Source organism: Chiloscyllium plagiosum, unplaced genomic scaffold (genome assembly GCF_037043375.1).
Source record: "Chiloscyllium plagiosum isolate Xiang-an unplaced genomic scaffold, Cpla_swu_hap1 HiC_scaffold_53X, whole genome shotgun sequence".
Taxonomy (NCBI): domain Eukaryota; kingdom Metazoa; phylum Chordata; class Chondrichthyes; order Orectolobiformes; family Hemiscylliidae; genus Chiloscyllium; species Chiloscyllium plagiosum.
The window spans coordinates 8,972,940-8,987,760 of NW_028270191.1; the positions used below are offsets into that span (position 1 = coordinate 8,972,940).

General features: G+C 46.7%; 1 protein-coding gene across 5 annotated transcripts in view; it reads right to left on the reverse strand.

Moving 5' to 3' along the window:
- LOC122543394 (beta-1,4 N-acetylgalactosaminyltransferase 1-like) overlaps positions 1 to 14,821 on the reverse strand; it is a 159,082-nt gene that overhangs the window by 6,244 nt on the left and 138,017 nt on the right. For all 5 annotated transcript variants that reach the window (XM_087985553.1, XM_087985556.1, XM_087985555.1 and 2 more), the window contains 3 exons: positions 12,340 to 12,527; positions 1,962 to 2,102; positions 124 to 361 (listed from right to left, as the gene is read on the reverse strand). In XM_087985553.1, the coding sequence (XP_087841679.1) occupies positions 124 to 361; positions 1,962 to 2,102; positions 12,340 to 12,527 (567 nt within the window). The remainder of the gene's footprint in view (positions 1 to 123; positions 362 to 1,961; positions 2,103 to 12,339; positions 12,528 to 14,821) is intronic.

Sequence of the window (14,821 nt, forward strand, 5' to 3'; positions counted from 1 at the left end):
GCCTCGTTCTTAACCTGCCGAGGGCGGTGGGGTGGGATGGTTTCTCCGATATGTTTTTACTTCTATGCCATCAGCTAACAGTTCACTTTGAGGGCCTGAAAGCGCAAATCAGCCTTCACTCACCCAAATGTCCCTGTCTTGTTAAATGTGGATCAAATCCAACTTGCTGCAACTTTTCCGTTCGGGCAAGGAAGAAGTTGATGACAGCATCTGTGACGACACAGTTAGGGAAGCCTTCCACAGCATGGTAGTATCCTGGGCGAATTCTAAGGCAGTCTCCCTCCTTCCCGCCAGCTTGCACACTGAGTTTGTGGAGAAACGTGGCTGAGTATGTTGTCACCTCTCGCACTGAGCCTCCGACCTGGAACAGATCGAAAAACAGCTCTACATTGCAGTGGCAAAGTCGGAGATTTGGATATGGATAGGTTAGGCCAAGGGGCCACAATTTGGCAGCTGCAGTTTAACACGGATAACGGTGGTCAGAGGAATGGAAAGGCAACTTATTGTTCCAATGGACAGAGGCTTTGGTGCAGAGGGATCGGGGTGTGCTTTGTGCACGAAACACAGAAAACTAGTCTGCAGGTACAGCAGGAAGGCACGTGGAATTTTAACAGCCGAAGGAGCGGAGTATAAAAGAAGTGTTGCTGCAACTGTACCAGTGAGGGCTGGTGAGCTCAGGAATATCAGATTTAAAACAGAGCTGAGGAGGAATTACTGCTCTGAAAGGGTCGTGAGTCTATGGAATTCATTCCCCCAGAGTGCAGTGGTTGCTGGGATGGAGACACACAGATTTTTAATGGGTTGAAGGGTGATGGAGAGCGGGCAGTAAAGTGGAGTCGAGGCCAAGATGAGATCAGCCATGATTGTCACAAATGGCACAGCTAGCTCGAGGGGCTGAATGGCCTGCTCCTGCTTTTAGTCCTTAGGTACAAAAGGATGATTTTGAAGCCATGTTATCAGCATGGGCTCCACAGTGGAAATGGAGTGGAGTGAGAACAATCAAAAGCACAGGCTTTCTCTGTCTGTACACTTCACCAAGTGACGGAATGTGAGCGTACAGTTCCGAAGGGTCTGCTAACATTATCGGACAATGTACATTATCGGCCACTGTGGTAGCAAAAACAGGAAGGTGGATTATTCTCTGAGTGGCGAGAGATTGGGAAAGGGGGAGGTGCAGTGAGACCTGGGTGCCCTTGTGCACCAGTCACTGTAAGTAAGCCTGCAGGGGGCAGCAGGAGGTGGCAAAGGTCAATGGGATGTTGGGCCTTCATAGTGAGAGGGTTCGAGTACAGGAGCAGGGATGTCTTGCTGCAGTTGGACAGGGCCTTGGTGAGACCACACCTGGAGTATTGTGTGCAGTTTGGGTCTCCTTATCTGAGGAAGGATGTTCTGGTGATGGAGGGAGTACAGCAAAGGTTTCCCAGACTGATTCCTGGGATGGCAGGACTGACGTATGAAGAGAGACTGAATCAGTTAGGACTATATTCACTGGAGTTTAGAACAAGGGTAGATCTAATAGAAACCTATAAAATGCTATCAGGACTGAACAGGGTAAACACATAGAAGGATGTTCCCAATTTTGGGGGAATCCAGAACCAGAGGGTCACAGTTTAAGGAGACGGGGGAGGCCATTTCGGACTGAGCTGAGGAGAAATGTCTTCACCAAAGAGTGAGAAGCCTGTGGAATTCTCTGCCACAGAAAGCAGTTGAAGCCAAAACATTGAATGTTTTTAAGAAGGGGTTAAATATAGTTCTTAGAGCTAAAGGGATCAAAGGGTATGGGAACAGGGAACTGAGTTGGATGATCAGACATGGTCGTATTGAATGGGGGGAGCAAGTTTGAAGGGCTGAATGGTCTACTCCTGCTCCTATTTTCTATGTTTCAACATAAATTGGAAGTTGTCAAGAGGCAGTGTCTCTTGTGATACGGCTATTGTTTGACACAAGGGGATTGAGCTCACTATATCCAATGTCGTTTTCTCAAGAATGTCCACCATTTTCTCCAGCTTGGTGTCTGCAGCGAAGATGAAGTCATCGTCGACCCAGAGCAGATACTTTGTTCTGACCTGGGAGACTGCCAAGTTCCGCCCAGCAAACCAGCCCTGGGGAGATAAGCAACGATGAATTGAAGCAACAGCAATGAGATACTGACCACCCCCTCACTTAACCAGAGTCTGTCTCTGCCTTCAAATTATTCAAAGACACTGCTTGCACCTCCATTTCAGGAGTTCCGAACCCTCTCAAACATCTGAGAGAAAAATAATGGTCTCATTTTTGTTTCAAATGGGAGACCCCCTGAGTTGTAAATAACGACCCCAATTTTACTTTGTTTCACAAGAGGAAATAAATATCTTGCTTTTCTGAACTCCAGTGGATACAAGCCAAACCTGTCCAACCTTTCCTCATTCTAGGCTAAGTATTGGTCTCAACTGCCTCCAACGCCTTTCTATCCTTTCTTAATCCTGTACACAGTGCTCCTGTCTGTGTGGAGGTTGCACATTCTCCCAGTGTCTGTGTGGGTTCCTCCCACAGTCTAAAGATGTGCAGGTTAGGGTGGATTGACCATGCTAAATTGTCCTATAGTGTCCAGGGATCTGTAGGTTAGGTCCATTAGTCGGGGTAAATGTAGGGTAAGGGAATGGGTCTGGGTGGGCTACTCTTCGGAGGGTCAGTGTGGACTTGTTGGGCCGAATGGCCTGTTTCCACACTGTCAGGATTCTATGATTCTATGTAGTCTCACCACTGTCCTGTATAACTGGAGCATAACCTCCCTACTCGTGTCCAATTCCCCTCACAATAAACTGTAGCATTCTATGAACTTTCCTGATGTGCCTGTGATCTAACCTTCTGTAGTTTATGCACTGGGATACCCAAATCTGTCTGCATCTCAGAGTTCTGCAATCTCTCACCATTTAGATAATATCCTTCTTTTTTATTCTTCCTGCCAATATTATCTGCCATTTGTCACATATTTGCCCACTCACTTGCCCTTCCTATACCTTTTTGTAACCACCTTGTTTCTGTTTCACATCTTCCCTTCCTACCTGTCTTTGTAGCATCAGCTAATGGAATACCTTTGTTTCCTTCATCCAAATCACTTGTAGAAGTTGTGAAGGGTTGAATCCCCAGCACCAACTCCTGTGGCACACCACTTGGGACATCCTGCCAGCCTGATAAAGACCCATTTGTTCCTATTGTCTATATCCCATTAGTCTGTCAATCATTTATCCATGTCAAAATATTACACCTTACACCATGGCCTCTTATTTTTCTCAATAACCTTTGGTGTGACACTTGATCAAATGCCGCCTGGAAATCTAAATATAATGCATCCACTGGCTTCCCATTACCTACAGTACGTAACCTCCTCAAAGAATTCCAATAGCTTGGCCTAAACAATTGGGACAGCACAGTGGTTAGCACTGCTGCCTCCTAGCACCAGGGACCCAGGTTCAATTCCACCCTCGGGTGACTGTCTGTGTGGAGTTTGCACATTCTCTCTGTGTCTGTGGGGGTTTCCTCCCACAGTCCAAAGATGTGCAGATTAGGTGGATAGGCCGTACTAAATTGTCCAGGGATGTGCAGGCTGGGTGGGTTAGCCATGGGAACTGCAGGGTTATAAGGTAGGGTCTTGGGTGGGATGCTCTTTGAAGGGTCGGTGTGGACTCAATGGGCAGAACAGCCTGCTTCCACACTGTAGGGATTCTACAAATTCCTCTTTATGAAACCATGTCAGCTCTGCCTGATTACCTTGAACTTATCCAAGTGCCCTATAACATCTTTAATAATAGCTTCTAACATTTAGCCTATGACAGATGTTAAGCTAACTTGCCTTTCAGTCTCCCTTCCTTAAAGGAGTTATATTAGCTATCTTCCAATCTAATGTGAATCATCCCTGAATCAAGTGAGCTTTTATTTTGGAAAATGACCACCAATGCATCACCTACCAACTATATCATTAGGTAGTTCTCTAAGATTCCAGGCTGAAGTCCATCAGGACCTGCTCAGCTCACAGCACCATCAATTCACTCAGTGCCACTTCCCCTGTGATGGTAACTTCTCATTTTCTCCCTTCCTTTCCATTTCCTGATTTATTCTGATTCGTTACTTTTGGGGTGTTACTTATATCTTGTATATTGAAGACTGATTCAAAATTCCCATCTGCCATCTCCTTAGTTTCTGTCGTTAAGTCCTCAGACTCCCTCTGCCTTGGACCAGTGCTTACTTTCCTAACTCTAAACTATATAAACTCCTCGCATCTGTATTTATATTTCTGGCTAGCTCTCTCTAGTACTTGATATTATTGCTGTCGTTTACATTCTGTCCAATCATCTGACTTGCCACCGACCTTTCCATAATCATATGCTTTTTCCTTAAGTTTGAGACTTTCTTTAACATTTCTAGTTAACCACAAATGGTGGGTTACTCATTGCAATTTATCTATTTTGTGTATTCTAGAATATCTTAAATGTCTGCCAGTGCATCTCGGTTAACCTCTCCCTTCAACTGGTTCACTTTAACCAGTTCTGTTTTCATGCCCTCATAATTCCACTTATTTAACTATAAAAATAAGTCCCAGACCCGATCCTCTCCCCCTGCTTTTACGTTATTTTACTGTGATATGGCGACTGTTAGGGGGCTTGTACACCACTGCTACAAGTGACCTCTTGCCTTTATTGGTTTTCATCTCTAACCAAATGGTTCCTGTTTGCCTGAAAGAAGGTCATCCTTTTTTTGAACATTAATGCCATAATTAATTAACAGAACCCCCCCCCCCACTCCACCTTTTCTTAGCACCTTGGCCTTCTGAGGTGTACCCTTCAGGAATTCAGGCCTTCATCCTACAGCTCGGCCTCAGTCGTGATCATGACGTTCTTCTTAGTCAGTGCGCACTGACCATAGCAGTTTCGGAAAATAGAGGCAATTAAGACAAAAGCAAAGGTTTGCTGAAGTATCGGGGAAGGATTTCAGGCTGGACCGTGTCTGTGAAAGCGAGAAAAGAGCTCAAAGAGCCTTGGCAGATTGACAGCAGTGCTCAAGCATTCACAGGCTGTTTTCACAGACAGACAGCAGCCACATTTTTGACTCAAATGAATAAAGTCAGCAACAGGACATGCTGTGGCAGTTCATACACTTTTAGCATGCTTTTAGCATAGACAGAGGCCATCCAGCCCATCATCGCCATGCTGGCTGTTTGAATGGGCAATTCAGACTGTGCCAGACCCTGTTCATTCCTCAAACGATATCTATTTAAGGAATGACCCAATGGTCTTTTGAAAGCCTCGAGTGAACCTGCCACCCCCCACTCTCTCAGACAGTACATTCCAGACCCTAACCCCTCGAGTGAACCTCCCCCTCCCCCCACACTCTCAGACAGTACATTCCAGACCCTAACCCCTCGAGTGAACCTCCCCCTCCCCCTACACTCTCAGACAGTACATTCCAGACCCTAACCCTTCGAATTAACCTGCCTCCTCCTACACTCTTATACATTCTTATTAGTGACAAACAGCATGGTTTTGTGCAGGGGAGGTCGTTCCTCACTCACTTGATTAAGTTTTTTGAGGAGGTGACAAAGATGATCGATGAGGGAAGAGCGGTTAATGCTGTCCACATGGTCTTCAGTAAAGCCTGTGACAAGGCCCCTCGTGACAGACTGGTACAAACGGTGAAGCCACATGGTACCGGGGTGAGCTGGCAAGATGGGTACAGAACTGGCATGGTCATCGGAGACACAGGGTAGCGGGGGAAGGATGCTTTTCGGAATGGAGGGCTCTGACCAGTGGTGTTCCACAGGGGTCAGTGCTGGGATCTCTGCTGATTTGAAGAAACAATGGCTCAGTGGTTCGCACTTCTGCCTCACTGCACTAGGGACCTGGGTTCCATTCCAGTCTTAGGCAACTGTCCGTGTGGCGTTTCCACATCATCCCTGTGTCTATGTGGGTTTCCTCCGGGTGCTCCGGTTTACTCCCACAATCCAAAGATGTGCAGGTTAGCTGAATTGGTCATACTAAGTTGCCCATAGTGCTCAGGGATGTGTAGGCTAGGTGCATTAGTCAGGGGTAAATGTATGGTAATAGGATAGGGAATGGGTCTGGGTAGGTGACTCTTCGGAGGGTCGATGTGACTTGTTGGGCTCATGGGCCTGTTTCCACACTGTATGGATTCTGTTCTATAAAAACGTGGCTGGTTTAATTAGTAAGTTTGTGGAGGATACAAAGATTGGTGGAGTTGCGGATAGTGAGGAGGATTGTCAGAGGATACAGCAGGATATAGATCAGTTGGAGGCATGGACTGAAAAATGGCAGATGGAGTTTAATCCAGACAAATGTTAGGTGATGGATTTTGGAAGGTCAAGTACAGGTGGAAATTATACAGTGAATGGCAGAACTCTCAGGAGTATTGATATGCAGATGGGTCTGGGGGTGCAGGTCCACAGCTCACTGAAGGTCACAGCGCAGGGAGATAAGGGAGTAACAAAGGCCTATGGCATGCTCCCCTTCATTGGAAGGGGCATTGAGTATAAGGATAGACAAGTTCTGCTGCAGCTTTATAGAACTTTAATTAGGCCACACTTGGAATATTGTGTCCAGTTCTGGTCACCACACTACCAGAAGGATGTGGATGCTCTGGAGAGGGTACAGAAACGGTTTACCAGGATGTTGCCTGGTAAGGGGGATTTTAGCTCGGAAGAAAGGTTGGATAGACTGGGTTTGTTTTCACTGGAACACAGGAGGTTGAGGGGCGACCTGATAGACGTTTATAAGGTTGTGAATGGCATGGATAGAGTGAGGAGCATGAGGCATTTCTCCAGGGTGGAGGGGTCAGTTACCAGGGGACACAGGTTCAAGGTGCGGGAAGGGAATTTAAAAGAGATGTACAAGGCAGGTTTTTCACACAAAGGGTGGTGAGTGCCTGGAACACCCTGCTACAGGAGGTGGTGGAAACAGACACAATAGCAGCATTCAGGAAGCACCTGGACCAATACATGAATAGGAAGGGAGTAGAGGGATATGGATCTTGTAAGTGAAGACAGTTTTAGTATGGAAGGGCAACATGTGTCAGCGCAGGCTTGGAGGGCCGAAGGGCCTGCTCCTGTGCTGGATCGTTCTTTGTTCTAAATTCCAGATCATAACCTCCCAGCTCTTGTATTCAATGCATTGACTAATAAAGGCAAGTCTCCCATATATCTTCTTAACGACCTTATCTACCTGTCCTGCTGCCTTCAATGATCTGTGGATATCAACACCAAACACCCTCTGACCTTCTGTACTCTCTGGGGTCCCCTTCTTCAACGTGTACTCCTTTGCCTCACTTGCCCTCTGAAAAATGGGTCACCTCACACTTTTCAGGATTACGTTCCCTTGCCACTGGCCAGCCCATCGACAACGTCCTGCATTCTAATGCTTTTCTCCTCCCTATTTACCACACAACCAATTTCTTTTGTCCAACTTGCAAAAGTTACTGGCTTCCTCTGTCAAAATACAGCATCACAAAATGCAGTTAGGATTCACACGCCTCTTTGAAATCACAAGCTGATGGAATTGCTGACGTGGGCCAACAATTTGTGGCATTCAGACAGGAGGCACCCAAAGAATCCTCTCGCTAATCTTAAAACTGACGTATCAGAGCTGGGCCTGCTCGAACAGGCCTCAGTAGGCCAGCCAGCCGCTGAGCTGGTAGGAAATACTGCCATTCGTTTGCTCAATGCTTGTGAAAAGTGCCTCATGCGTTAGCCGCTGTTTGAGCGCTGCTTTTTTTTTTGCGTTCATGCATTGCTGTTGCCGCTTTGCCTCTGAGTCCTTTTGCACTTGAAGGACTTTCATTTTGATCTCATTTGTTTCAAACTTGCTTTGTAAAGAGTAGGACCTCAGGCAGACACAGTCATAGTTTTAGAAACATCACCGAATATTTGGCAAGCTTAACTGAAACTCGATACAGTCTTCCACTGCATACTTTGTGGATGATGTTACTGTGCTGATGTCCGCACACTGCTGCCAGTTTGCACACAATACATTGCAAAAGTACTCCACAATCAATCCAGACATGACTGGTTTCAGAGCTGTGCTGGTAATTCTCGCACTTTTACGCTCCATTTCCTGTGTCTTTACCCACAACAAGCCTTGTTCACCCATCGCTCACTGGTCTACATCAGCACTCCCACCCACTCCACCTCAGGGGTTTTTAAATTCTTATCTTCATTTCCAAACCTTATTCGGTCCCGTCTTGGTAACCTCCATTCCCACAATCCTCTAAGATCTCTGCTTGACTCCAGTTCTGGTTTCCTGCATCCCCAATTTATGGCCATTCCTACAGTTGTCTTAAGCTCCTATCTCTGAAAATCCTCCCTCTGCATCTTTTACCTTATTTAGTTTCCATTCTAAATTTGGAGGTCTCCTGTCCTGATATCTGTCTGTGGTTTGGTGTCATATTTTGTCAAATGTCTCCCACCTCCCTCCAACCCCATGTAGCAGCTCGGAATGCCCTGCATTGTTAAAGTGGCTATAGAAATGCAAATTGCTGCTGTAATCACAGCTTTTTTAAAAAGAAAACTTGTTCAGGAGATGTGGATGTCATTGCTTGTCCCTGGTTGACCCCCTTGAGAAGGTGGGGGTGAGCTGCCTTCTTTGAACCGCTGCAGTCCATGTGCTGTGGGTAGACCCACAATGCCCTGAGGGAGAGAATTCCAGGATTTTAACCCAGCCACACTGAAGGAACGGCGATATATTTCCAAGTCAGGCTGGGGAGTCTTTAAATGCCTTTCTCTTGACTATTCACACAACTGAGCTTAAATTTTCTTAGCTTCAAATAACCCCTTCAGGGTTCCACCCAAACTCTTCTGCTCTGGAGCTTCTAACTAAAATCCTTATTCCAAGGTAACATATTTTCTAACTTTTTTATGAATGACTTCCTTTCTCATTTCTGCCACCTCCAAACGGACCCCACCACCAAAGATATATTTCCCTCCCCTCCCCTATCAGCGTTCCGAAAAGACCACTCCCTCCGTGACTCCCTCGTCAGGTGCACACCCCCCACCAACCCAACCTCCACTCCCGGCACCTTCCCCTGCAACCGCAAGAAATGCAAAACTTGCGCCTACACCTCCCCCCTTACTTCCCTCCAAGGCCCCAAGGGATACTTCCATATCTGCCACAAATTCACCTGCACCTCCACACACATCATTTATTGCATCCGCTGCATCCGATGTGGCCTCCTCTATATTGGGGAGACAGGCCGCCTACTTGCGGAACGTTTTAGAGAACACCTCTGGGACACCCGAACCAACCAACCCAATCACCCCGTGGCTTAACACTTCAACTCCCCCCTCCCACTCCACCAAGGACATGCAGATCCTTGGACTCCTCCATCGCCAGACCATAGCAACACGACGGTTGGAGGAAGAGCGCCTCATCTTCCGCCTATGAACCCTCCAACCACAAGGGATGAGCTCAGATTTCTCCAGTTTCCTCATTTCCCCTCCCCCCACCTTGTCTCAGTCAAATCCCTCGAACTCAGCACCACCTTCCTAACCTGCAATCTTCTTCCCGACCTCTCCGCCCCCACCCCCACTCCGGCCTATCACCCTCACCTTGACCTCCTTCCACCTATCGCATTTCCAACGCCCCTCCCCCAAGTCCCTCCTCCCTACCTTTTATCTTAGCCTGCTTGGCACACTTTCCTCATTCCTGAAGAAGGGCTTATGCCCGAAACGTCGATTCTCCTGCTCCTTGGATGCTGCCTGACCTGCTGCGCTTTTCCAGCAACACATTTTCAGCTCTGATCTCCAGCATCTGCAGTCCTCACTTTCTCCTCCTTTCTCATTTGCCTAACACCAACCAGAATTTCTGCAAACTGCTATCAAATGTTTTCCAATCAATGTTTTTTCTGTCCAAAGCAAAGGAAAGCAATTGCACATTCATTGAAACAGAAAGCAAGCTAATGGTTTTCAAAGGCTGTTCTGGCCAATCTTAGAACTCTCATAATGCAAACAAATCCTCAGATCACTCCATGAATTCTCTCTGATACTAGTTTTCTCAAAAGAAAATCATGGCTCCAGAAATATTCATTGCTTAATTACTAGTCCCCTCTCATACACATGCCACTATTCCACAATTCAAATTCTAAAACTATTTCTTTTTATATATAAATTCCACCATCTTCTATCACATATCAAAGTTACCGATGAGTTCCTGTGTGACCGACGGTGGTAAACATTACCTCATCCAGCCCCTCTCCACTGTCACCCATTTCCTTCCTTATCCACCTCCTCGTAACCAGAGAATCACCCACAATGGCTTCTCTTCCTGCTCCTGTTCCCTCAGATAATCCCCCAAGGATCGATCCTTGTTCCCCTCCTATTTCTCATCTCCGTGCTGCCCCTCAGTGACGCCATCTGAAGACACACTGTTCGTTTTCCCACAGACACTGACCCACCCCCAGCTCGAACTCACCATCGCCTCCCTCTCTCTCCCTCTCCAACACTCCCTCCCCTTCTTTTACCATCTCCTGGCGCAAATTTCCCAGACTGCTGATCCGACATCCTGTACTGGCTGAGTAGGAACTCAGGGATCAATATTGGGAAAACAAAAGCTGCTGTCTTTGCCCCTCATTCCAGCTCCCATTTCCTAGCTACGGACTCCCTGGAAACTGTTTGAAATGAAACCAATCTTGGCATCGTTTTTAACTCTTATATTCAGACTTGCACTAAGATTGCTTATTTCCACTGAATGATACTCCTTTCCCATCTTTGATGGGATCGGAGTCACTGTTTGTTGCCCATTCCTAATTGCCATTGAAGTTAGTGGCGTTGCTCAGCTATTTAAGAGTCACCCACATTACCTGTGGGCCGATGTAGGCCCGACCAGGTAAGGTCAGACTTCCTCCTCTAAAGGACATTAGATACCTAGATGGGCTTTTACAACAATCGATGATAGTTATCTTGGTCACCTTCTTCTTCAGGAAGGCTTGTGCCCGAAACGTCGATTCTCCTTCTCCTTTGATGCTGCCTGACCTGCTGCGCTTTTCCAGCAACACATTTTTAAGCTCTGATCCCCAGCATCTGCAGTCCTCTCTTTCTCCTGCCATTCATCTTATCTCTACTCCTCATGATATTATAAACCTCTAAGGTCACCCCTCAACCTCCTACGCTCCAGTGAAAAAACGTTCCAGCCTCTCCTTCTAACTCAAACCTTCAATATCCTGGTAAATCTCTTCCAAACTCTCTCCAGCTTAATAATATCCTTCCTGTAACAGGGTGACCAGAACTGGACACAGTTCTCCAGAAATGGCCTCACCAATGTCCTGTACAACCTCAACATGACGTCCCAACTCCTACACTCAAAAGGACTGAGCAACGAAGGCAAGCATGCTACGCATCTTCTTAACCCCCCTGTCTATATGTGATACAAATGTCAAAGAATGATGTACCTCAACCCTTAGGTCTGTCTCCTCCATGTCATTAGTCTAGTGACATTATCACTACACCCCACCTTGCTCCCTGGGCCTTTAGCTCTGGAATTTCCATCTCTCTACCTCACTTTCCTCCGTTAAGACCCTCCTGAAAACCTTCCGCTTTGATCCAAGCCTTTCATCACCTAACTCCACTTTGTAGTCATCTGTTACTGTATAATGTGCCTATGAAGTGACTTGGGCCATTTTAGATGATCAAGGAGCTATATAAATGTACTTTGCTGTTGTGGGTCCAAGTTGGGTCTATCGATTCAGATGACTGATCAGCTGCGATTATAGTGAATCGAGGGCTGAACAGCCAACTTTCAGATCAATGCTCCCAGAATGCTTCAGGCACTGAACAGTTCAGAGCTCCTTAAACTGTCTTGCAATGTGCCTCCCCCACAGTGTTCAATTGCCAAGAAAACTCATCAGGTCATTTAAAAAAAATGTTTTTTTTTTCTAAATTCCCCTGAGGCTCTTGATTAGAAATATCTGGGAACAGAGACAAGGCAATTGAGCTAAGAGTCAAAAGTCATCTGACTTGAAGCAGCAAAGTCTGTTTTTCTCTCTCTCGATTGGTGAGGGAAGTGATGAGGGTGAGACACCGAGCGATAGTGCTGGCACACTTAAGAGATTGTGTAGTGGGACCTCCAGTGTGCGCCCAGATTTGGTAAACTCAGTCAGAAAGCACCTATTGCAGCAATATGAGGTTGCACTGAATTGAAACCATCTGCCTAAGACTCTGAATGATGAAATTATCATCCCGTTTGTCATTCTGGGACAGATTGATGCCTCAGGAAATGAAGGGACAACATTCTAACCTCTCCTGCAACACATTCCACTCCCCCACCCTCTCCCTGCCTCCTCGTTTACAAAAGACCCATGTACCTTCTTAAACGGCATGAAGTACTGCTCAATGAAGTCTCCTTCAATCTTTTGTGGTTTGTCGCTGTCATCCGCAATGACAATGGTGACATTGGGGTAATACTTCCTAACGCTCGAGATCAGCTCCCTCAGCTTGTCATACCTCAGAAATGTTTTGGTTGCTATAGTCACCAAGCCACTGATGTTATAGCCTAAAACACACAGAGAACAATTTGTGATCAACTTTTGCTTCGACACAAGAGTAAAGCTGTCAAGCCCATTGGTGCTGTTTGGGTTTTGCCAGCGCTGGTTGCTAGTGGCTACCAGAGTCCACGAGGACATTGTTGAGAACATTTCGAAAGGCTAGGTGGACATTTTTTTGAAATTCAGTCCTAAGTGTGCAGCATTTTGCTTTCAAGAATGCAATTTTGCCAAAGTATAGAGGAAATACAAATTGGATCCTCTGACGGTTAGTCAGGCTTATTTCATTAAATGTCAAACATTAGCAAATTTGTTAAAATCCATCCCTGCTCTACAGGAAGCTGAATGCCTTGAATTGTTAATTATTCAGAAGCGACTCCAATTCCCCCATCCTTCTGCGTAGGCCCGATAAACAATCCAGAACTGTGAAGGTGTGAGGTGGAAGCATCACAGTATCAAGAGAATCAGATTGCGGAAGGAGACCATGCAGCCCACTGCTGGCTCTGCCGTGGCTAAGGAGGGAGAGTGTGGAATATCGGCCCAAATTTTCCACCACCCCCCTCAAGGTTAGGCATTGAGGAACGGGCGATCTTAGCAATGGCACAAAGGTAATGTTGCAAGGTCATCTTGGGGTCAAACATGACACCAAGGTTGTGAACAGATTGGCTTAACCTCTAGAATGTGGCCTTGGAGACGGTCGCTAGGGAACGCAGTTTCGAGTAGCAGCTGACAATATTTAATGGGTGGGAATTCCTCTCGAGCCAGTACGGGATGTCAGGTCAGCAGTCTGAGAATTCGGCACCAGTGGAGAGCTCGAGAGAGAGAGAGAGAGCGCAAAAGAAAGAGGGAGAGACAGAGACAGAGGTGGTGGTGAGGTACAGCTAGGTGGTAGGTCCAGTGTCCATGTGAAAACAAACACTGCATCTTCAGATGATGCTGCCCAGACCCCCTTTCCCACTCTGATCTGACTCCATTTTATCTGTGCTCCAGGCTCCTCCTGGTCATGGGACTAGTTGCAGTTCCAATAGTGGCCACCACCCCTGGGGCGCTGCTGGGGCCTGGTGAGCAGCTGTCTGTCTGAATGGTCAGCCGCTCTTGGACGCCCATACCATTTAAACAAAAGGAAGTGTTTTTTTTTTTAAACACCTCATTTCTCAATTCTCTATGGCTACAGGTTTTGCACAAGAGATCTGGTCGACTGCCAGTGTTGTTGAAGGAAGGGAGGGTGCCAAGTAATTATAGGCCAATTATCTTGACTTTCCTTGTGGCCAAATTATTAGAGTTGAAACTTTATTGCTGGAACAGCACAGCAGGTCAGGCAGCATCCAGGGAACAGGAGATTCGACGTTTCGGGCACAGGCCCTTCTTCAGGAATGAGCAGAGAGTGTTCAGCAGGAGAAGATAAAAGGTAGGGAGGAGGGGCGTTGGAAATGTGATAGGTCACATTTCACCTATCACATTTCCAACGCCCCTCCTCCCTACCTTTTATCTTCTCCTGCTGAACACTCTCTGCTCATTCCTGAAGAAGGGCCTGTGCCCGAAACGTCGAATCTCCTGTTCCCTGGATGCTGCCTGACCTGCTGTGCTGTTCCAGCAATAAAGTTTCAACTTTGATCTCCAGCATCTGCAGACCTCACTTTCTCCGCCAAATTATTAGAATCAATTCTAAGGGACAGCATAAGCACTTGTAAGAAAGTGCTTAACATGGGAAAAAATCAGGATGGATTTGGACAAGGGCAGTGCCACAACGTGCATGGATTTTGACAAGGCCCTACACGCTACAACAGCCAAAAAGTAAAAGTACTCAGGATCCAGGCGAGAGTAACAAATTGGATCCAAAGCTGGTTTTGAGGCAAGAGGTCAAGGCTAATGGCTGGTGGGCTATTAACCAGTGGGATCTGCAGAGAGCAATACTGGGCCCCTTGCTTTTTGCACTTCGGTGAGGCCATTTTTGGAATACTGTATGCAATCCTGCTATCGGAAAAAGATTGTGGAACTTGAAAGGGTTCAGAAAAGATTTCCAAGGATGTTGCCAGGGTTGGAGGATTTGAGCTACAGGGAGAGGCTGAACAGGCTGGGGCTGTTTTCCCTGGAGCGTCGGTGGCTGAGGGGTGACCTTATGGAGATTTATAAAATCATGAGGGGCATGGATAGGGTAAATAGGCAAGGTTTTTTCCCTGGGTAGGGGAGACCAGAATTAGAGGGCATACGTTGCAAGTGCGAGGGGAAAGATTTAAAAATTGTGGGAGGCAATGGCCTAGTGGTATTATTGCTGGACTGTTAAACCGGACTCACTGGTTACATT